At 44.1% G+C, this 23883-nt stretch overlaps 1 protein-coding gene across 19 annotated transcripts in view; it reads right to left on the reverse strand.

The window, feature by feature from the left end:
* mycbp2 (MYC binding protein 2) overlaps positions 1-23883 on the reverse strand; it is a 104971-nt gene that overhangs the window by 74245 nt on the left and 6843 nt on the right. For all 19 annotated transcript variants that reach the window (XM_083777441.1, XM_083777448.1, XM_083777453.1 and 16 more), the window contains exons 2-11: positions 22585-22660; positions 13723-13938; positions 9852-10005; positions 9515-9711; positions 7449-7691; positions 7019-7090; positions 6435-6531; positions 5444-5517; positions 1800-1938; positions 1443-1519 (exon numbers count right to left, since the gene is read on the reverse strand). In XM_083777441.1, the coding sequence (XP_083633567.1) occupies positions 1443-1519; positions 1800-1938; positions 5444-5517; positions 6435-6531; positions 7019-7090; positions 7449-7691; positions 9515-9711; positions 9852-10005; positions 13723-13938; positions 22585-22660 (1345 nt within the window). The remainder of the gene's footprint in view (positions 1-1442; positions 1520-1799; positions 1939-5443; positions 5518-6434; positions 6532-7018; positions 7091-7448; positions 7692-9514; positions 9712-9851; positions 10006-13722; positions 13939-22584; positions 22661-23883) is intronic.

Here is a 23883-nt window from a genome sequence, read left to right on the forward strand (position 1 = left end):
TATATAGGCAGCTCCCGGCAGGATCCGCGGGAGAATCCAGACGCAGCTGCGCGTCATCAGACTAATTAATCAGAGCGACGGAGAGAGAGAGGAGTGTGTGTGTGTGTGTGTGTGTGTGGATGTGTGCGTCAATTTAACAAAGGTGCAGACGATCAGAAATCAGCAGAGTGATTTGCGCTATTCTATGGCGAATTGAAGTGGACTCGAGGCTAGTGTTCCACAGGCCATAGCTGCCGCTTAGCTCAACGGATGGAATGATCAAATCACTTCCACTGTTTTAAGCTCTTCATGATCTCAGTGTACAACGCTCGCAGCCCCTGGCCAGAGGGGAGCAGCAGGAGCACAGTACCAACACCGAACAAGTACTTATCTCTCGCACCGAGAGTTCTCAGGTATGTTTCAAATCAAAAACTGTCCATCCGTCATAAACAGACGGATGGACAGACACAGACACAGACACACACACACACACACACAGTATTAACTACACCTTGCACCGGCTTATCTCAGTCAAGTGTTGTAAACCTGTCCTGTATTAAAAAATCACATGCAATGAAGCCTGCTCACTTAACCACACACAATCACATTAAGTTAATGATGTAATTTAAGGCCCAGGCCGTAGCGTAACGGTCTGGGCACCGGACTGGTAATCCAGTCGCAGTGTGCCGCGGGTTCGACTCCCGGACCCGACACGGCCTTTACTGCATGTCATCCCCCCATCTCTCTCCCGTTTCCTGTCAGCCTACTGTCTGTCCCTTCAAAAATCAATAAAAGGCGTAAGCCGCAAAAAAATATCTTAAAAAAAAAAAAAAAAAAAAATGATGTAATTTAAAAAGGTATATCCAGTGCCTTCACTTAATTCAAATATCACTTATTTTTTTGTTTTGTTGTGATAATCCTCCCTACTATAGAGTGTGCTGCTGACCATATGAGGAGTTCCTCCCTGTCCCCAGTTAACCCCTGGGGGTCAAAAAACCCTGTAGGTTTCGTTTTTGGCTAGGTGGCCCAGCCTTCATCCAATCAGGATAGAGAGGGCCCCCCCCCCCCCCAAGATTTGTATATCTTGCTCCTCGGAGAGAAAATAAATAAGTCAGCGCTGTTAACTGTAAGCAGGTGTTGTGAAATCAGAGAATGGTAATTATGACAGAGAGACTTTAGTCTAGCGGTACAAGGCTGCAGGGGAGTAGAAAAACTATCAAGTGAAAGCCATTTTTTTCCCCCCACAGGTGCACGCTCTAAAGCAATAGCCCTGTCATTAGCGAGACCAAAGCACTGAAAGCACAGCTGCTTAGAGCCACGAAAAATGAAGGACATGCAGATTGAAGAAATCAAAAGCAGGTGCTTGCAATAGCAAATGTTTGCGCCGATGCACGCAGCCCCATTGTCATATTTGTCTGCCTGAAAATGTACACACAGCAGCAGCAGCAGAGGCTTTGACTCACCTTTCCAGAAGCAGTTTTCATCAAAGCGAACTCCCTCCCGGCTCCAAGCAGCGCTGCTTCTTCGTCAAACCCTGTGCCTATAAGAGAGTGACACAGTTTAGATTAGAACCACTAGCATATACACACAAACATACAGGGCATGGCATAAGACACGTTCTATACAAGTTATAAACCCATAATATGCTATAATGCAACACAACTTTAAATCGTTATTGGCGGTTTACGACTACTTGAAGCACACGGTTACGCAGCCATGGGTAATGAACATCAGCTCCACAACATGCACAATCGAATAGCAAATTAGAGTCTCGTGACCTCCAAGAATGACAGCCAAAAACAAAGCAATGCGTGACATACTAATAATGTGCAAATCCTTCTCCAGGTCGAACAGAGAGATGCCACAAGCGTGCAGACATTTCCTTGCCAGCTTCAGCTGCAGTTCCTGCTGCAGGGCCGGGTCCGAGCTTGTAGCGTAGATCCGCACCACAAATCCGTCCTGAGGGACACGAGGACAACAGGACTCATTTAGTTCCACGACAATATATTGTTGCTACAGTGTCGAGGAGCCAAACCAAATCATGTAGCTGTACAGTATATCGTTGTCGGGGGGGGGGGGGGGGGGGGGGGAACCCTGTATGTCCAAAACCGTTCGTATTTTATATTAAAATCGGTTCCACAAGCTCACAACCTGGCAATGCATTGTGTGAGCTTGTAGATCGGCTATTTTCACTACGACACATTAATTTACGTAAGTCAAAAAAATCAATTGAAACCTTCAGCTAGCTGCTAGACTATAGAGCGTCGCAGTCCCTCCCCCTTTCAGAACAACGAACGGCCCAGGAAATGAAAACGCAATGCATTTCCCCATAGGCAGTTCTTATTTAATTTATTTAAAGACCTTTTAAGCGTCGTACGAAGCCAACTCTTGTCGTGACAAATCATGACAACACACGCCAAACAAAGAATTAGAAAGTAGAAAAAACGGCAGGTTACAACACTTTTTTTGTTGTTTTTCTTCTTTGTAATTATTTGTTTGGTCCAAAATATTGTGTGTGTTGTCATGATTTGTCACGACAAGAGTTGGCTTCGTACGACGCTTAAAAGGTCTTTAAATAAATTAAATAAGAACTGCCTATGGGGAAATGCATTGCGTTTTCATTTCCTGGGCCGTTCGTTGTTCTGAAAGGGGGAGGGACTGCGACGCTCTATAGAACACAGCTGAATTGTGTGTGTGTGTGTGTGTGTGTGTGTGTGTGTGTGTGTGTGTGTGTGTGTGTGTGTGTGTGTGTGTGTGTGTGTGAGGTGCGTATGTGCGTGTGAGTGAGATCAGTACATGGGGCCACGCCCAAAGTTATAGCACAGGGCCAACACATACCACATTGTCATTCTCCCTACGGACTACAATGCCACACGCAACACATCTAATGTGCTAGACCTAGTCTGTGGGTGAGGATTAGAGATGCGGGACTCAATAGCACGAGGCTCTGAGAAAAGGATTACACCATGGAATTGGATGGGGTTGTGGTGGTGGGGTATATTCACTGGTGACGTGGCTGGATCCATCTACTCTGGGACTACGAACAGAAAGATGGGCTGGGTCCACCAATTACACAGAGCACAGCCAATCTGCGAGATCTTTGGGTCCGATGCCGATCGCAATTTTGGAGAATATTGTAATCAATGTGAACATATCTGATATAATTAAATCACTTGAATGAATAAAACATTTTACTTTAGTTATATAATGAGCAGGCAAGCAAGTGTTAAATACACACACACAAACGGAATTCAATTAAGATTTATTATGTAATTTCCTTAGCGAATACAAATCTATTTTGTAAATCTGTATGTGGTGTAACTTATACAATTTTAACTCCCTGCTTTTATATTGAGACATTGAGTGTCTAGGTTTGACACAACATTTGACACTATTCCTGTTACTGGTTTGACACAATTCAAAATATCCCCATAGCAATTTAAAAAATTAAAACATGCTCACAACTCTTGCCAATACCTCGGACATGAAACCAGTCAAATAATAGTTGATATATCAGCCAAACAGATATATCCACTACTTTTTGCTGAAGTCAATGTTCCTTTTTGTACTGCAGGCGCATATACATACTTCATATATTTTATTTATATATGTACACTACAGCACAATTAGTGAATATATTAGAGTGCATATCGAAACGGTTGCCATATCCCTCGAACTGTGGTAGCTCGGTTGGTATATTGACTGGACAATGAACTGACGCAGCACGGCCCATGACAAGCCAAGCAGGGATGTGCTTTTGGCACAGGCTGCTGGGGAGGGGGCGTGGCTGAGAGGAAAGGAAGATTTATAGCAGAGAGTTCAGGTTTTGCAAGCGGCATAACGAGGGGAAGGGAAGAGGGGGAACAGCAGAGAGTTGGATGAGGGCATGAAGGCTAGTAAAGCAGCGTCGAGTGGCTCAGCCACTCTCATGGGGTCATGATTACACATCTCCTCTGTTGCACTTTGACTATGCCGTAGCACAGAACGCCTTCTTCCCTTTCTTTTTCTTATCAGCTCGGTTGCCTTGGATCTATTCCATTCCCCCTTTGCTCTCCTCTCTTTCCCCTTGACCTCATATCGTTTACCCACATCATCCTTTCTTCGTCTTTTTATCCTCTCTCACATCATCCTCTCTTTCACCTCTGCAGGAGCCGGGGTTTGTGTGATGATGCGATGGGTGCACTGGCTGGCTGCACAAACCAATACGTGCTGCCGCTGGGTTGCCGAGGAGTTTAGCCCACTTCCTCTCTCTCTCTCTCTCTCTCTCTCTGTGTCTCTCTCTCTGCATCCAGCTCCCTCGTTCAGCCCAGAGGCTGCTACCCCGGGAGGAAGACTGGCTGTGGCGGTAGATGTATGAATTTCACATCCTCCCTTCCCCCCGCTACCGCTTATGCAGATATCTTGCATGCGAGATTAAGCCTCTGGAGAACAGCCACATGCGGTTCCACCCCCCTACACTCACGCCCTTACATCGCCACTCCCACCCACACACACACACACACACACACACACACACACACACACACAGCCTCAGACACACTCCTCTACCCTTTTCCGTGGCACAGCTGGCGTTCGCTCGAGGGGGTCCCTCCTCTGTAAAGAGCGAGGCTCAGCCGTCATGGACAGAGAGAGAGAGAGAGAGAGTGGCGGTGACATGAGTCAGCAGGCATGATCAGGAGGAGCGACTGGTTATGAAACGTGAAGTGTGAAAAGTTGAAAGTCTCCTAAATAGTCTTACGAGATCATGAAAGCCCCAACAAGCCTCTGCATCTCATCGGTCCTATCCTCCGTTCTCAGTAAAAAAAACAGAGCACCGTCACAGAGACACCACTGCCAGGCTTTGGCTGCATCGACACACACACACTGAGAGATACGTGTCACGTGAACAGCGTTTCCATCTCCAGAGATTTGTGCAGCCACCCCCGAGCAGCAGCACCAGGCATAATAATACAATCAGTCCTCCTCCCATGATGTCTGCTGCGGCAGACGGAGGGCCAGCGTGACAATGCTTGGATTCTTATTAGATTCAATAACACAGGATGACTGGGAGGGGGGGGGGGGGGGGGGGGGGGGGGGGGGTTGGTCGTCGCTGGAGCTCTGGGGATGTATTCATTCAAATTAAGATGGCCCTGCCTAAGCCTCTTTTCTTATTTAACCCATTCTGACCGGGCACCCATTTTGGTGTCGGCATCATGTTATGCTTTAGCTATTGAAAAATAGCAGATCTACAAGCTCATATCGCGCCACCGAGTGGCGCGATACGAGCTTGTAGGTCTGCTATTTTTGAAAAATCGAAGAACGACTGACGTAGAAACATGGCTTTTTCAGAAAACTGTCGGGATGTAGAAGACATTTTTAGAATCTGATCTCGGGTCAGAATGGGTTAAGGAGCCAGACTATAAAGGCGATGAAAGCAATTACAGGGACCATGGTTGAATTGGATGGAGAGCATGTTATAACGTACGTCTTTGCATGCGGCGATCTGGTTGATGTACTCTCCGTCGGTGAAGACGATGTTCTGTCCGTCCGCGTGTTGACCTGGCAAAGGAGAGCAGGGAGGGACACACAGTTGGCTTAAATTGCATCTCTAATATTCAAGGTGGGCTCGCAGTTATGCAAGGAGCCTCGGCCTCTGCAGAGCTCGTCAAACCGCGGTTAGTTAAAGGAGAATTCCATACTAAATGGCTTTCTTACCTTTCTTTGTAGTTGTTACGTCCCCATCAAAGAGGTCCAGGTGTTATTTTGTGCAAAAGCTCCTCATTGGCTATTTCCCCTACCCTAAGCCCTAAATTAATTGCATTGAATTGAATGGGATGTATGGGGTGTTGTGCTAATCGCTCAAAATTATATATATTCTTTGTATATATCCTCTCTTCATAATGTAAATAATAACCCAAGCGGCACACTTTACTACTTATTTCGATGGAAATAATCGAATTAGCGAAACACCCCATACATCCCATTCAATTCAATGCAATTCATTTAGGGCTAGGGGAAATAGCCAATAAGGAGCTTTTGCACAAAATAACACCTGGACCTCTTTGATGGGGACGTAACGACTACAAAGAAAGGTAAGAAAGCCTTTTAGTATGGAATTCTCCTTTAAAGGACCACTTCACCACTTTTCAACCTATCTTCATATCCAGTGACATCATCGATGGGGAATACAAGCCAATAGAAACTGCAGGCTTTCTAGTCCTGAAAAGTTGCAATGCGAAAACGGAAGCCATCGTTCTCACGATAATGAAAATCGAAATATTTTTGTAAAAAAGTCTTGTTTAAAAAGACATCTGCCTAATGATGATGTCACTGGAAGACGGTTTCTAAACTGCCAACAGCCTTCCTATGAGACACAGGCTGAGTAGAAAAGAATCGTGCCATTTTTTCACGATTATTAGTGAGGACATATTATAATGAAGATAGGTTGAAAAGTGGTCCTTTAAGTTTGGCTGTACCTGGCATGGTGACGGTCCCCTCGTGCTCCAGGGTCTCCGGGTTGATCTTGATGGCCGACATACTGTGATTACTTGCGTCCCGATACAACAGGAAGCCCTGAGGACGTGAGACAAGACGCAATGAAAACCCCCCAAATTAAATGTGCGGTTTTTTTATTCACTGGGAGTGACAGTAGCTTGATAAACACGCCTCATCCTCTGCACATATTGGCTTTCATAAACGCCCATTGGTCAATTTAGCCTGTGAGTTCTTCGGCCACGAGACTTTTAGCTTCTTTGAAAATACACATTTTTTTTTAAGAGATACAGTGTGATGATTAAGCATGTGTGCTATTCTCCCAGAGGACATAGCTACAGTACTGTACATCCCCAAGAACTATTGACCCAAGGCCTTGAGGCCCCCCCCAATTACCGGCCGAGTTTAGTGCCAAACTAGTTGAAATGAAATCAATGAAAACAAGCAAATACCACAAAAAATTACAATTGAGATTAATAACAATTTAAAATACAGGTTTAAATGAACAGGTGTTGTAATTAAAGACAATGAAAATAAATGTAAAAAACAAAGGTTAAAAAGACTGCACCTGAGCAAAGCCCAACCATGACCTCTTCTCCTTCCGATTCCTGATGCGAGACGTGGAGTTGTACACGTGACCCTATAGAACATGGATCTTATGTCAGCACACAACCGCAAACACAAGCCCTAAATCAGAACTCATAGAGGTACTTTGGGAACTATTCTCTTGCAGGGTAGGGATTAAAACAGTTGGGGAAATAAACAAGAGAAACAAAAGAGTCCTACAAAAATAAATCAGGCCTGAAAATAACAGCTATTCTTGGTAGACAAATCATTCATGTCCACGTTATAAGCCCCATTTTCAACACTCAAGAGCACTGCTGGCACATGCATTTTCTGACAAGCATTATTCTGTGCGCTATAGAAAGACAGACACACACACACACACACACACGCATACAAACACACGAAAATAATGGCTATGGGGGCTGCTGTACCCTGACGGTTCCGCTGTATCCAGAGCCCACTTTGTAGAGTCCGTCCTTGCACAGCAGGTAGAGGAACGAGCCGTCCGTCTGCAGCAGGCAGCGCTCGTCCTCGTCGATGGACACCTCCTTGAGGACCCACTTGTTCATCAGCGCCGCCCGCTTGATGCCGTTCCCGAACCAGTCCTGGATCTGGATCTTGCCCACCAACACCGCCTGGACGCTCCTCTGCAGCGCGTTCAGGATGGTGGGTACCTATAGGTGGAGGAGAGTTTAAGAGGCGGTTAGTGGAGGACGGAGCTTCTCGCCTGATGCGCCACTGGTTCCGGGGGGGTCACTTTGACTAAGAACACCTCCAATATTAAGACTGGGATTTGGCCTGTGGATTCGTAGGAGGCCATTTCATGATTTATTAGTATCGCTTACAGAAGAGTCCAGTGATGTAAATAGGTTTTCAATGTAATGAGTCCCGGGACGCAGGGGGGGGGGTCTTTTAGATGAGTCCCCGGGACATTTTATGAGCCATTTTTTACAAATTGCAGCATTTACCTCCTATTTCATATGGTTATAATGTGGTTATATTCTGTAGAAATCTTAATCTCTGAAGAGTTCCATCTCATGGAACTCTGGGTAGTGAGTATTAATACAATACAGTTCGGGTATCACTGTAAAGCCAGCAATTTCCATGTCTTTCTCCGCCTGACTAGTTTTACACACACTCCATCACTTGCTGGCAGCGATTACACACTCTGTTGAGCTCAGCATTCACACATGCGCAGTCGCGTGCACAAAATCCACACATGTAAGTAAGTACAACACTAAAACACACACACACACTTCCCGACTGCCTGCCTGCCATTGTGATGACTCACACTATATACAGTCAGCCTGGTGGCTGAAGATGCAGTGGAGAATGATATGGTCCGGCCTATCAACTTGCATCCCATGCTATAAGAACGCTCGGCTCACGTTTCCCGCTGCACAGAGCCAAAGAACGCGGCGCCGAACCAAATATGAATGAACCAAATATATGAATAATTTGGTTCCCACTACTTTTGTTTTTGCCCTCTGCATTTACCCATCCTATAACACAATTAGGAGCAGTGAGCGTCGTTAGTACATTGCACAGGGAGCAGCTGGTGGTTAAGTGTCTTCCTCAGAGACACTTCCAGACCAGGACGCGAACCATGGGACGCGAACCATGGACTTTCTATTTCCCAGTGAGCGTCTTTACGCACTCCGCTATGGCCACCCTAGCAGCACTGCAGGATATTGACATAAGACAGCAGGGAAGACCCCCCCTACTTCATCAATGTGTGTGTGTGTGTGTGTGTGTGTGTGTGTGTGTGTGTGTGTGTGTGTGTGTGTGTGTGTGCGCACAACGAAAACCTTCGCTGGCCATTCGCACACGCAATGCCAAGAAACATTGCGTGGTCACCTTAAGTCACCTCAGAACAATAAACAATTACATCAAAGTGGACAACGGTCGCCTGCTAAATGAAAGTGGTGCTGGCTGACCAGGCGATGCCATCAAATTTGCAGAGGGGGAGGAGAAATTTGTATGAAGCCAAAAACAAGTTATGCCATAAAACCTACACCAGATATTCATACGAAGAACACTGCCAAACGGCTAATGCAAATTGAGAGGAAGAACGTGGAAGAGAGAGCGGAAGAGAGAGGAAGGAAGAGAGAGAGAGAGAGAGAGAGAGAGAGAGAGAGAGAGAGAGAGAGAGAGATCAAAGGCAAACGGAGAAGAGAGCTGGCTGGCTACAGTAATTGGCGGAAGAATGCAGGCAGGGTAACATAATAAGACAGGAGACTCAAAGAGCCTTGACATTTCCCCAACTCAATTTGGGTGCTTCAGCCACTGCTCTGATGCACGGAGGAGCCAGAGGTTGCTGTAGCCTCATCTAACTCTGCGTGCAACTGAAGTTTTCATGTGAATCCAAAAGAACATCCGACCTACACAAAAGCAAGCACAGTATTCTCTGTGCGTGCTTGCGTGTGTGTGTGTGTGTGCATGCGTGCGTGCGAGGTAGTTATAGGACCCTGCTTACTGTAGGAGTTGGGTCTCTCACCTGTATGGTCTGGCACGCATGGCTGCCGTTGTTTGTGAGAATGGCGGAGACGGCCTGGAGGGTCTTGCCGGTGTCCCCCCAGGACACCACCAGGCTGAAGAGGCAGGCACAGGACAGGGCGGTGAGGGCCTGACCCGTGGGGTCGTTGGGCCCCGTGCTCCGCACCGTGGTCTCCAGAAGCAGCTGGAACAGAGACTCTGAGAGAAAACACGAGGAGGGTATAGAGGGGGGAGGTCAGGGCGGTTCATACCAGCCGCTCTGTGCATGCGTGTGTGTGTGTGTCTGTGTGTGTACTGTGTACGATCGCCTTGCATTCACGAAACACCACTGCTCTTACCTAGCACATCAGGTGGCTCGGTCTGGAAGCCCTCAGGCTGCTGTCCCTGCAACATGTCCAGCAGGGCCTGCAGGCTGCGCAGGCACAACGAGGGGTGAGAGAACCGCGTCTCCTTTATCAGCTCAAACACCCCACACAGTCCGATACCAATGATCTATGGACACACAGGGGAAGGAGGAGCACACACACACACACACACACCACAGTTAGGGCACTATCAGTGCAGCACTGTCTGTCACCCAGCCAGAGAATGGATGCTAATGGAAAGTACATTTACAAATGTATCTTACCGGCATTACACGTCACAATCACTTTAACTGCCAAAATACAGTACAGACATTTTTTCTTTTGTTGACATTGTGTTTTGGTGGTTTTGGTGCCACTGACACGAGATTAACCCATTTTCGGCGGGAACCTCTTTTGGTGTTAGCATCATATTATGCTTTTGCCATTGAAAAATAGCAGATCTACAAGCTCATAGCGCGCCACTACGAGCTTGTATGTCTGCTATTTTTGAAAATAGACATAGAAACATAGCTTTTTCAGAAAACTGTCAGGATGTAGAAGACATTTTTAGAATCTGATCTCAGGTCAGAATGGGTTAAAAAAAAGGACCACATACCACCCAGAGCAAATGGGACAAAGCAAGACTCATCAACAGAAAACCATACGCAACTCTACTAATGCACAGCATTTGGGAGGTTGGTTTTGAGTCACGTCTGCCTTCAGAAGACGTTTGAGGCGTGTTCTTCTTCCCATGACCGTGTGAGTAGCAGGACCTACAGTACTTGGAGAGGTTTTCCACACCCTCATCGCCATACAACAAGAGAGTGGCGTGCTTGTCGAGGGAGGGACGCCATTAGAGTTTGGCCCGGAAAAGTCTGCCTACCGACTCCCTCCGTATAGCTCGTTAGTATGAATCAAATACGCAAAAAAGTCCCTCTGTCTTTCCCAGTCTAAGTAAAGGGCTTGTTTTGTGGCATTACAACAAAAGCACAACATAATGTTGAACTAACGGCATTCTTTTTTACAGGGTTTAAAATTGTAAATGGTCTCCGTGTCTGACCATAACTGTGTAATCGCAGATATAATCATTAAGGGAAGTTTATTCATGTACTGTGTGTACTATGTAAACTCTTCATTTCCATTTTTCAAGCCATTCAGTTGAAAAAAGAATTAAATAAAAAAATGTAATTGAAAATAATTTGGGGACCCCCCCAAAATAATCTGGCGACCCCCCCCCCCCCCCCCCCCCCGAGGTGTCGCGACCCAGGGGTTGAAATGAGAACCCCTGCTGTAGACATTTGGTTTGTTTTAGTTGTCTCACAAGTTGTGGTTGTCTCACAAGTTGTGGCCGCTGCACTCGCCTGCGCCAACCACTGGAAAGACGTGATATAGAAGATGGCCAGACACGAAGAAGAAGACAAGTTGTGGTTGTCTCACAAGTGCCGGCTGGCTAGCTTTACATTCTAACATCTACAGCCATTTTCACAGTCATTTAAAAGTTTCCGAGGTGCCCCTCCTTTGAAATGGGTCTGAGTGATTTTGATTGAAAAGTACTTGGAAAACTGTCTCCCCCCCACCGGTCCCTTGCGTGAGTTTATTAGTAATAATCTAGGGTCAAGATTTCTTTGCATAAGTAATAATCTAGGGTCAAGATTTCTTTGCTCCCAAATCCAGAGTAATTTATCTACCGATAGTCGGCCTACCGATTCAATATTGCATTACAGATGCATGGTATTAACCAATTATTTATCAACCAATGTGGGTAAACTTGACGCCCTTTGAAACACTGCCATTGCAGATATTATATGTCGCCGTCAGCCTGCTTTCACTTTCAATTTCCTAAATGACCAGAACCAAAACCATGTTGTTTTAACCACATGAAACCTAGCATTTCTGTTCAGGGGAGAACATTCACCGAAAATAGCAGCGGCTAGGCAAAGGGTTAGTTTTACATAGAGCGCCACAGGACTTATTTCGCATGCCAGGCATCCAACGCAGTTTGGTTGAATTGAACGCAATGTTAGACCATCATCAGTGTAAAATGAACAATCTGATTATTTAAGGTAGAGACGTTCATTCGATAAAGAATATCGTCAAAGTGGGACGGCTACTAAGGGCATGCAAATTATATGACGATGGTAAAACTAACAACTGACAACAGCTGACCTCTGTTGTCTCTGCTGCAAGCTGTACTTTTTACTCGCTTTTAATTAACTGTGCTCTGTATTGACTGTTTTTTAATCTTTTGTATGGCGACCTTGAGTGCCCTGAAAGGCGCCTTATAAATAAAATGTATTATTATTATTAACAACGCATCACATCGCAGATCTGGTGCGACAGAGCAGGCATAGACAGAACGGAGTGTTGTCAATATATACAGGATATTTCATCAGGCTTAATTAATAGGGGATGTCATCTTAACCCATTCTGACAGGGCACCCATTATGGTGTCAGCATCATGTTATGCTTTAGCTATTTAAAAATAGTATTTGATTTTTTGTATTTGAATAATCAAAGAACGACTGACATTTTTAGAATCTGATCTCAGGTCAGAATGGGTTCATCAGACCAGTGTGTGTCCGGCGGAAACCTCGTATGAATCTGATCTCAGGTCAGAATGGGTTAATTGTTACAACATACGTAATGGTCCTGGATAATGGGGCACACACGTTATCACGAGGGTGAATAATAATAATAATGGTATCAATATCACATACAGTATTACAAAAAGCAGGAGGGAGGATTATGCACTTGCTTTTTGTAATATTTGGCTTTAAGTGTGTGTTTTTGTACTATATCATTTTGTACCTTGTGTTGTGTCATTATTTAAAATCATTGCTGCAAATGTAATTTGTTTGTATACAGGGCACCATTGAAAAAGAGACCCTGGTCTCAATTGGATTTCCCTGAAATAAAGGTTTCAATCAATATCGATACAGCCAACAGCAGCTCCATTCCTCTCCCAGTGTGGATTCATGAACACACGTCTATTATCATAATAATATAGTATGTCACACAAAAGGAAAAGAGCTTCTTTACTAAGGGTAAAATGTCAGACACAAATTGTCAGACACAATTTACTAAGGGTAAAATGTCAGACACAAATTGTCAGACACAAATTGTCAGACACGAATGCAGCAACAATATTGCTGCATTCAGGAGCGCCAGTGAAGTGACACACAGTCTGGTGTTGTGCGTGCGTGCGTGCGTGCCAATTTTATTGTTATCATTTTGTTTCTGACACAACTGTGGAAAGATATTATTCTTATATTTTATACAGAATTGTTTTTAGTTCAATGTTTGTTTTAAAAACGCCATTGACAATAAAGAGAATTTAATGTTTGTTTTGTCTCAATGTTTGTTTTACATCATCAGATTGTAAGATGATAAGAGCGCCCCTCACTTCACATGGGTGTGATTTCTATATATTAATTAGAATTAATTTGCCTCCTATGTGAATAGGATGGGATAGGTTAGGTGTACACGACTGTATTTTAACTTAAGTCATAATGGTGGTACCCGGAGAGCCTGACTTTCTACAGCCTTCTTACACACACTACCACTCGCTTACAATACGCAGACCTGCTGCTTAACGACCACAAATACAGTGTCTGTGACTCTGTGTAGCTTAGCATCTTTGTATTTTTTGCATCGTGTGGGCAGCATAACATTGTGCCAGAGTAGAAACGTCCGTATCCCCCCCTTCTGTGACAGAGCTGACATAATGAAGTGACAGTATTCCGGTACGGTGTGTCAGCCCGTCACCTTACTGGTATTATTATCACCACCATCACCACCCAGGCGGTGCCGACAGCTGGTACTCATCTCATTCTGCAAACACCTGCTCTGACCACCATGTGTATACCTTGGGAAGCTTGACGGCGGGCTCTCGGTACTCCTCTTCCTCCTCGCTGTCCGAGTCGCCGCTCTGCACCGAGCCCCTGGAGGCCAGCGCCAGGGAGGCCTCACGCTGCTGCCAGTCCAGCACGCAGTGCCGCACATTGCAGTAGACGTTGAATGCCGAGGGGTTGCTGTGCAGCTTGATGTCCGGAATGCAAAACGCCCCGTCCAGAGTCTCCGTCTGTGGTTAGGGTTAGGAAGGGTGGGGGGGTGGGGGTCAAAGGAGGGGGGAGGGAGGGAGGGGGGGGGGGGGTCAGAGAACAGAGGCAGGCGGTCAGCGACATTAGGCCACAAATAAAACATTTTGCTCCTTCAGTGTCGCATAAAAAGTGACATCACTGACACTGACACTGTAGAATCCTTGGTATCTGTATCCTAGCCTCTCAGCATGCGCAAGCTGTATTTTTTCATGAGTCGCGCTTATGAAACACTAAACGGGATTATTATTTCATGTCAACATTCAAGTACAACTATCAGAAGATGTAACCCAGCTTGCCCAGGTAAAGCAATGAGTCACTCACACACAAGTTTAAAGTTTTCCACCTGTCCAACATCATTTCTGATACAGGCTTGTGTGTCGCTTGTTTACAATATAAAGTCTATTTTTTATTATAGGGGCTTTGATGCAAATTCTAAACAAGGCTTTTTTTAATCGACCTCAGTCCAAAATGGGTTAAAGGAATGCATAGTTGCGTTCTCCTCAACTGCTGCGTAGCACAAAAAAAGGGGGGAGAAAAAAGAAAATCGGTCAACACGTCGGTAAATAGCCGTGACTAATCGATTTACCAAATGGTGAGTCATTAACATCACTAGTAAATATCTTAAGATTTTTGCCTCCCCTTGACACACAACTCACACCAAGCGGCCACACAGCGAATTTATTGATTGAGCCTTTTTTCCATTGTTGTTTTGCAAGTTGCCTTTTTGGCATCGCAATGGCAGAGGGTGGTGATGTCATCTATTTGGAGATAGAGGTCATTCATTTTCGGCTCACACCAAATTGGGGAGGAGACATCGCCTCTCATCTACTGTATGGCTGCACTCAACCCTGTCCCCTCCTCCCCGCCCTGCCAAGGGTAGCACTTCCAGCACAGCTCTACAGCATTCAGCAAGGACCACACTGCCTGGAAAGAGCACTTAAAACCATTTAGTACTGTACAATAATGGTCCAAGCGCATATAGGAGGGGGGACTCAGAGAAAATGGAGTTTCTTGGAGAATCACTTTTCACTTATGAAGGCTGGATAGCTGAAACGTTTGTCTGTTATTCACTGTCATGCAGGAATAAAAACTAAAGCCGTTCTCATGTGTGTGCGATCCATCACCGTTATTTCTGTTACTTGGAGAAAAGACACGGATGTGTTGCGTTGAATCTAGACACTAAGTGGATTTTTGACACCAGTCAGTGCATAACTTTCTTTTCTTTCTTGGACAAAAATAATATTGAAGACAGCTATAGCCTAAATAACAGTGCCTCTATTAGCAAATAAATCAATTGATTATTCTGTTTAAAATATCCAATGTCAGCCCTACAAAATCATCAACTAGTCAATAAAGTGCAACTTCGACTACACATAATTCTCCGTTTCTCCAATGATTCTGACAGTTAGCCAATTTAATTTAAGCAAGCAATTTCATCCAAAGCGCTAACTTCTGACATTAACTGGATTTGAGATTTAAACAATTGTCCAATCGCTCTCTAAGAAGACTCAAGCCAGACTTGCTGACAGTCATTCATCATGGAACTGTAGAATGTAGAAGCTGGCTAACATCATCCAGCTCTGTATTTATGTCATCCAATTACCGGTATGCTAAAAGTAAATGTGTATGCAAGGAAAAGTGTATGCAAATTAACGCTTCTGCTTAAATTATGTCAGCTCTGCAAATCCACTGTTACTTCATCAGCTAAAGAAGCAGAACATGCAATTTCATAAAACAGCAGTTAGCCTGTCATCCACATTTCACTAGACTAGTTCAATAGTAGTTCATACACATCCAGGATTTATACGAACAGCCAAACCTAACACACACGCAGGCACGCACTGATGCGTTGTGAGCTTGTACATCCGTTACTTTCAAATAGCCACTATATTATGTTTAAAAGGGCTTTGGGCTTGTTTCCATAGACCCGGTTGCTTGTTTCTCACGCAAAAGATAACCTGGCAACCCTGGAAGCAGAATATAGGGCTTTGGGAAAAAGCTAACGAAAACCGTGGTCAGAGTTACTGTAAACAGTTTCCAAAAAACGCTAATAAACTGCGTACAATTTGGGAACGTGAAAAGGGGCTTCGCAGTTCTTGTGCATAACAGCTAATGTCAATGCCGGTGTGCAAATTCAGATCAATTGGTCCAGCCAGTGAGGAGAAGAAGCAGAGTTATGACAGGCAGACATCTCTAAAATTATAGGTAGATATAAACCAGTTTAAGAAAGTTACAGTACATTATCCACTAAGTATCCAAATGACACGCCTTATCTTATGCACCGTTTCCTTTTAAATTAAAGGAGAATTCCGCAGTAGCCTCTTTTTTTTACTGAAATATGTTGATAATGTGTTGGTGAACCACTGTTAGTGGCGAAAGAAATTAATACGAATTATATAGGGTGCTGGGGCTTTAACCCATTTTGGCTTCAAAATCCTAAAAAGATTCTGAAAAACCCATGTTCTTATGTCAGTGGTGCTCAACCTTTTTCACGTCAAGGACTGTCCAGAATTATCTCTATTGGGCCACGGACCCCCCCCCCCCCATCTCAAAATATGTAGTTCCAGGGACGCCCCAGAAGCAAATATTTTAGTTAAAAATGTTCGCTCTGAAATATATATTCAATGATTTGCGCCACATTATAAAGATTTTTCAAAAATGGCAGATCTACAAGCTCGTAGCGCGCCACTATGAGCTTGTAGATCTGCATTTTTCAATAGCTAAAGTATAACGTAACGCTTAAAACACCAAAAGGGGTTCGCGTCTAAAATGGGTTAAAGCCCTGACCACACCAAAGGGTCAAGGCGGTTTCAGCGTTGTCCCTGCGGTGTGATATGTCTTGTTGCACGTTGACCCACGTTGACCCTAGTGATTCAATGGATGGAATTCAATGGCCCCAAACCACACCAAAGGGTCGAGACTGTTTTAGCGTTAACTCCTTGCAACCGTTTGGACCCAAGGAGTTGCATGGTGACCCTTTGGTGTGGTTAGGGCTTAAGGCTCATACATAGTCTTGATTTTCGGTGGTTAGTTTACCACCGAACTACAACATGACGTCACGAGCTGCGGTGAAGAGCAAACCACCGCCACCGCTCCAGCCCTTCTCTCTGTTTTCACTCACCACCGCTCAACGTTATTTCAGCTCCGGTGGTCAGCTCAGCACCGGAGCGGTGGTCACCTCATCACCGAAAATCCAGACTATGAATAGGCCTTTAAGAAGGTAGGCTGGGCCAAACATTGTGTGGACTTATTTTCCACATCATCTACACCAGTAGAGATGTAAAAAGAAATATCGGCCAAATCGGTATGGAGCGCTCGGCATGGATTTCTTCTATCTTTTCGCTTCTTCCAGTGATCAATGTCGTCAATTACGCCTATAATTTGTACTTCAAATGTCGAACCGTTTTGCTTATTATTTTATGTAAAGCACAATGAAATGTGCTATACAAATTAACTGAGACGTTCAGGGTTCCCACATATTTTTACCAATGAATTTCAAAAACTTTTCCAGAATATTTAACATAATTAATAATATAACCAGGCCTATATAACAATCATTCAGCGCAATAATGAGTCTCTCTATGTGCAAAAATCAGGCATAGAATATAGAATGGTATAATTCCATTCCGGAACGCCACCTATCCTGCAGCACGTTGTGTGCTTGTACCTTTTCCAGGACTGTAAAACGCTTTTTCTAATTAAAGAATACATAACAGTACTTGACAACCCTCACTAGAAGAGATTATTCAATTTGAGGACTGTGTGTCCCACAGAGTGTGAGTACCGCCGCCGGTAAGTGACACCTGCATGGCTAGTTGACGAGTCTATTAAATGGTGGCTGCACTTTTGTTTTTAGGTACACGGGACAGTAAACCATGAGGTACAGCATAGGTACAGCATTGTTAATCAAGCTCTGGTCCCAACGTGGGTGAAATAGGCTTGTGAGCTTACATAGATCAATTATTCCCACTGTATTTGAAGAAATGGAGCTAAAGAGATTAAAGTCCATAGGCAGGGAAACACCAACTTTATCTTTTGGGTCTTGAGCTTAAATGTTTAGGGATGAGGGCTTGTCTAGAGTCATCAGTGCACTCCTGTTGATAAACAAGGAGATCCTGCCCAAAATCGCACACATCCCCGTCTACGATAATGTTCAAGTTGTCCGTCTGTCATTCAGTCAACCTAGTCCAGGCCAGGGATACTAAAAATTTAAGCTCAAGATCCCAAAAGATAAAGTTGGTTTTTCCCTGGCTATGGACCCAAACCTACAAAAATACTTTAATCGCTTTAGCTCCATTTCTTCAAATAGAGTGGAAATAATTGATCTATGTAAGCTCACAAGCCTATTTCACCCACGTTGGGACCGGAGCTCGATTAACAAGAACGAGGGAGAGAGGAAGGCAGTGATTGCTAGGTTTTCAATGTAATGCATTCCGGGACTCACGGGGTGGTCCAGCGGATGGGATCCCAGAGAAATTCTCGTTCTTTAGTAATTGCCGTGTTTAACTCGGGTTTCAACATATATGGTTAGAATTATGGTTACATTCATGTACCGTATATATTCATGTGTTGATGAAAATGTATCCGGGGTGAGGAAAAAAACAACGTGACAAATGTATTTGCAAAATAAAACTACGGTGAAAACATTCTAGTAGAGTAGGCTAAAAAGCACCTAATTAAAAGTAGAGGGTCCTGTGTTGAAGATATGGTGGTTGCTGTATAATGAGGAGTAATTGCAGATGCAGATATATATTATAGGCTACACAACAGCCTGTCTCTCACACACACAGCCAGCCAGCCTGGGTGTGAGCGTCTCCCCCATCTCTCTCTCCCTCCCTCTCTCTCATACACAGTACACAACACCACCACCTACCAGTACCAACGAGACAAGCTTACAGCACAAATTGCGCAGTTGTCAACTTCGTATGCTTAATAATGATTTATAGTATTGTATGACAGCATAAAACGACTCTCACCTCGGCATGCCAAGACTGTCACACACACACACACACACACACACACACACACACACACACACACACACACACACACACACACACACACACACACACACACACACACACACACACACACACACAGAGCATGTCAGGGCCGCAGGCCTGACAGACAGGCATTGGATTGACGACGTGGAATTGAGTTTGAGAAGTCAATTATTCCATTTCTTGGTAGAATGAAGCCTTTGCACCCTGAATCTTTCAACACCTCCCTGACAGCTAAAGGAAGCAAATCCATGAAGAGCCCGACGTGGTCGACTAACAAAAACATTGAGCCAGTGCTGCTGATGCTGTCCATTCAGTGAAGTCTTAAAGGTTCAAGGTTCAAGTTCGAGGTTAAAATGACGCCTTTTACCCGAAAGCAGCCAAAAACAAACCTTCACTGAAACCTGATGATGCATGTGTGCTTTTCCGAAACCGTGAACAGCAGCAGGAAGAAATTCCAACCATGGTATATTTCTGGTAGCGTGGCATTGGTTCCACCGTCCCGTTAGTCGGACCATTACTAACACTATCCCAAACCCTAACCTAACCTCACAGGAAGCCACAGGTGATTTGTAACCCGCAACACGGGTGATTTGTAACCCGCAGCGTAGGTCGGTACCCTCATTTCTAAATCAGTCAATATATACTACAGCTGGTCCGACAGGAGTGAGCCATTGATTCATGATCTCGAGTCAATAATATAGGCCACATCCAACGTCATGGCTTCATCCATGGCTTTGCCATCAATATTTCAAAGATTTAGCTCTATGCTAAGCACCGGCTTATAGCAAGGTTGACAATATTCTGTAATTCGATACCACTGCGGTGTGCTTAGAAGCATTCAATTATAATGTAGCTTTAGAAACACATTTAGACAAATATCCTGTCTGCAGAGGAAAAAGACATTACTTCATTCTCCTTGTTAGAATTAAAGGCCGTCTCTTTCCCCTGACTCTACCCCAGCATGCTTGCAAGGGCCAAATTAGCCATTGGGCCAGTGGGGCCGTGCGTGACCCAGGGGCCCTTGGCTCTCAGGGGCCCTTCGGGTACTGGGTTTGAGGCCCTGAAAAAAGCTCCTGGGGCCATTGATTTATTTAAATTTAGGTCAAAAATGTGACAAAAACACACAAAAAACTTAAATGTCGCACGCACGAGCGCTATGGGGGCCCCAGGGGCCCTTGTGAGGGTTAATCCCTCCCTGATGCTTGCAAGCACAGGAATAGACAAAAGACGGAGACATGGTCCTTTTAAACCACGTTGTGACACGCAGCTGTGTCAGAGGGAGAGGCGTGACAGAGCCAGAGAGTGAGCACCACCCATCCAAACACAGCACAGCATGACTACACAATTGCCAGCCAGCCAACTCCACCACCCCCTCGTGGGTATAGGTTAATAATAATAATAATAATAATAATAATAATAATAATAATAATAATAATAATAACAATAATAATAATGATAAACGCAAGGTTATATTCATGTATGGAGGCCCAAAACTCACCGAAGGATTCCTGCTACAGTAACTCTTTTTTGCCTGCCTAGCGAGGGCTTGGGCTGTAGGGAGACAGACGATTATGGCTGAATTGTGTCTATGACCTTCTCTTAACCAATTTTGGGGCGGGAACCCCTTTTGGTGTTAGCATTGTTATGCTTTAGCTGTTGAAAAATAGCAGATCTACAAGCTCATAGCGCGGCCACCGAGTGGCGCGCTACGAGCTTGTAGGTCTGCTATTTTTGAAAAATCGAAGAACGACTACCATAGAAACATAGCTTTTTCAGAAAACTGTCAGGATGTAGAAGACATTTTTAGAATCTGATCTCAGGTCAAAATGGGTTAAGGCACTGGTTTTCAACCAGTGGGCCGGGGACCACCAGTGGTCCTTGAGGGGGTTCCAGTTGGTCCCCAGCTAAATGATGGAGTTGGTATAACCAAATGGACCATTATAGATCTTTAACTCTTGAGAGCGTGAAATGAAACCAAATGGACCCGTATTAATGTTAAGCCTCTGCACTACTTAATTGACAAGAAGTCTACACAATTAGAGAATGTACGTTTGCCTAATTGGACAAAACCGTATCCAATGACAACAAAATATTCAGAGTTTTGGGTCTGAGAGGCTAAATCTAACCAAATGGTGGTTCCGTGGACTCAAATGCTGAATAAAATAATAATGGGCCTTGATGTGAAAAGGGTTGAAAACCACCGTCTTAAAGCAATCACATTAATCTCTACCCTCTGGCAGCGCACTGCTCCACAAGGGCACAAGGGGGAAAACCAAGACGAGCAACAAAGTTAATCCGAAAACAAAATGTGCAATACCACACCAGCCAAGCAGTATTAACGGAAAGAGGCGAAAGGGAATGATCCAGTGACAGAAGAGGGGATTATGTTTGTTGACAGAGTTTGGTACTAGGCAGCTAGTTAACACACACTCTACATATGTAATCTACATGCATACAGACAAACACACATCTGATGCTTTGGATGGAGATGAGGGAAGGCCATGGCGTTGCCATGGAGATATGGCACACATTAGGTCGCTCAGCAACAGGCCATCATCATGACCAATCCAGCACCACTCCCAACTCTCGTCCGTCCTCTCTCTCTCTCTCTCTCTTCCCCCCCCCCCCCCCCCCCCCCCCCCCCCATCTCTTCTGCCTCTCACTTACTGGCACCTGCTCAGCCCTGCCAATTAAAACCATGTTCCTGGCAATCAACTTTAAAGATTGAGGGGGGGGACCTAATCCACTAATGTTGTTATCATCAATCTGCTAAATTATTTTGTTTGGGGAGTGAAACTCGCAAGCAAGGTCCTGATCATGCACAGCTAAACACAGAGCAGCATATTATGCAAATGTGTTTATGCACATTTTATCTTCTTGAGTTGGTTTTGTGTGTTAGTATCACTAGCCCTTACCCGTTGTGAGATATTCCCCCCCCCCCCCTTGTGGCCGTCGGGGGTACTGCACCCGGGTGCGTTTGTAATTGACTAATAAATTCATTAATAATCATTAATGTGTCAAATCGAAAAAAGGGCTTCGTTACGCCCTCCATATTCATATGGTCAATGCCTGTGTGTAAAGTGGGAGTGATTGGTGCAGGCATTGAGGAGTTACGGCAGTCACAGTGACACACACACAAAATAGTGATTGTCCAATGCTAGCTTAGCACCCTTGGCTAACTTGCTAAAATGGCCACTCTTTGATCACTGTGTGATACACCAACAGGCCAACACTTGTCCGTTGATATAATGAAGTTAAAGTAGCTGATTGATATTAGTTAGATGCCGTTTTTCTCCCTCTAACATTTCCCTGTATTTAGTTGTTGGAATAGTAATGTCATAATCATGCACAGTGTCAATTATCTAATGTAATAGTGGGCACTACATTCCCTCTGCCAACCTGGGGAGAGCAACGGACTGACTTCATGCATGCATTTAAAAAAAACATGTTGATGCTCTGGCTTGGTTGAGCAGCACCGCTTCTGGCAGAGTGGTGCGGGCACAATTTAGCAGCTTAGGTCATTGAAACCAAATAACCAATATCAAGATGTCAAGACTCAAGAGTGACAATACATACACAGGAGCAGTCTAATACCGATATCAAGTTGTGAGTCCTGGATCTTACCTTTGTTCTTGCTTTGACTTTTGACTTGACCTTCTGTCGTCTTTTCAGCTTCTTCTTACTCAAGGCCTTTTTCCCCCTGAAAGTACATAATGATCAGCATAATAGCATTATTGAAATAAGTATTTAGAATAAAATCAATAAATCCTCAATTTAAGGTCACAATAATTCTGTGTGACCATTTAATTACTCTGATCAAACATTCTACTTTAGGAAAGCTGGGCAATATATCAATATTTGATACATTGATACTAGATATAATCTGGGATTTTGGATATCATATCATGATAAGGAAAACAAATAGTCTTTTATTGGTTTTTAATTATAAGTCTTATTTTATACTTTTATACTAAAGGTTTTCAAAAACAGCTAAATAGCAGATCTACAAGCTTACAACACATTACATTGTGGCAGATGAGGAGTTTGTAGATCTTTTTTGTCACAATACAACATTATCGTCACAATATCAATATGTATTTGGTAAAAAGAAAAGGAAAAAAATGAATCTGTCAATATTGCCTCAACCCTAACTTCAGGCTGCTAGAGCATGGAAAGGAAACAATCCTGCATGATCGTGTGACCATTATGTCTGTTGAAAGATTACATGTTGCCACTTGCCAGTTGCCACAACTACATTTACAACAGTGGCCCTGGAGGACGGATGGGAAGGTCCATCGTTCGTTCCCCAGCTCTCCTTCCTTTTGTGTCAAAGTGTCCTTGAGCAAAACACTGAACCTCTGATCCCTCCCAGTGCAGTTATAGGATTTGCACTGGGAGACAGGTGCTGATGAGGGGTTGGAAAGCGTCAGGGAGTCACTCGTTTCATGACTGGTTTGTGGAGTTAGGCAAGGTTGCAGCATACGAAGAAATGGCATATAGGAGGTCCGACAGACTGGATAAATATATCCGGAAATGATACATAATGCATATTGCTGTCAGAGATCCCATTGTGGTGTGAGCGCAACATCCCTTTCTCTTTTGTTTTCCTTGAATACAGTGTAAATTAATATTACCCAGGTTCAATGGCATTGTCTTAATTTATTTTTCCTTTTTTTTTTTTTTTTTTTTTTTTATTATGATTTTATTGTATGGTATTGTATTGTCTGACTCTGTATTGTATTATCTTTTCTGTAAAGATTTTGTTGTGTAATGTATTTATTATTTTCTTGTCTAGTTTTGTTTCATTTGTTGTCTTAAACTGTTGTCATCTTAAACTGAAAAAGCAATACAATTTTGAATCATAAGAAAAAAAGATTTGCACTGGGACTCTATTCTACATCCGAGCATAGACATGGTAAGGCT

This window comes from Protomyctophum parallelum (genome assembly GCF_964188405.1).
Source record: "Protomyctophum parallelum genome assembly, chromosome: 11".
Lineage (NCBI taxonomy): Eukaryota > Metazoa > Chordata > Actinopteri > Myctophiformes > Myctophidae > Protomyctophum > Protomyctophum parallelum.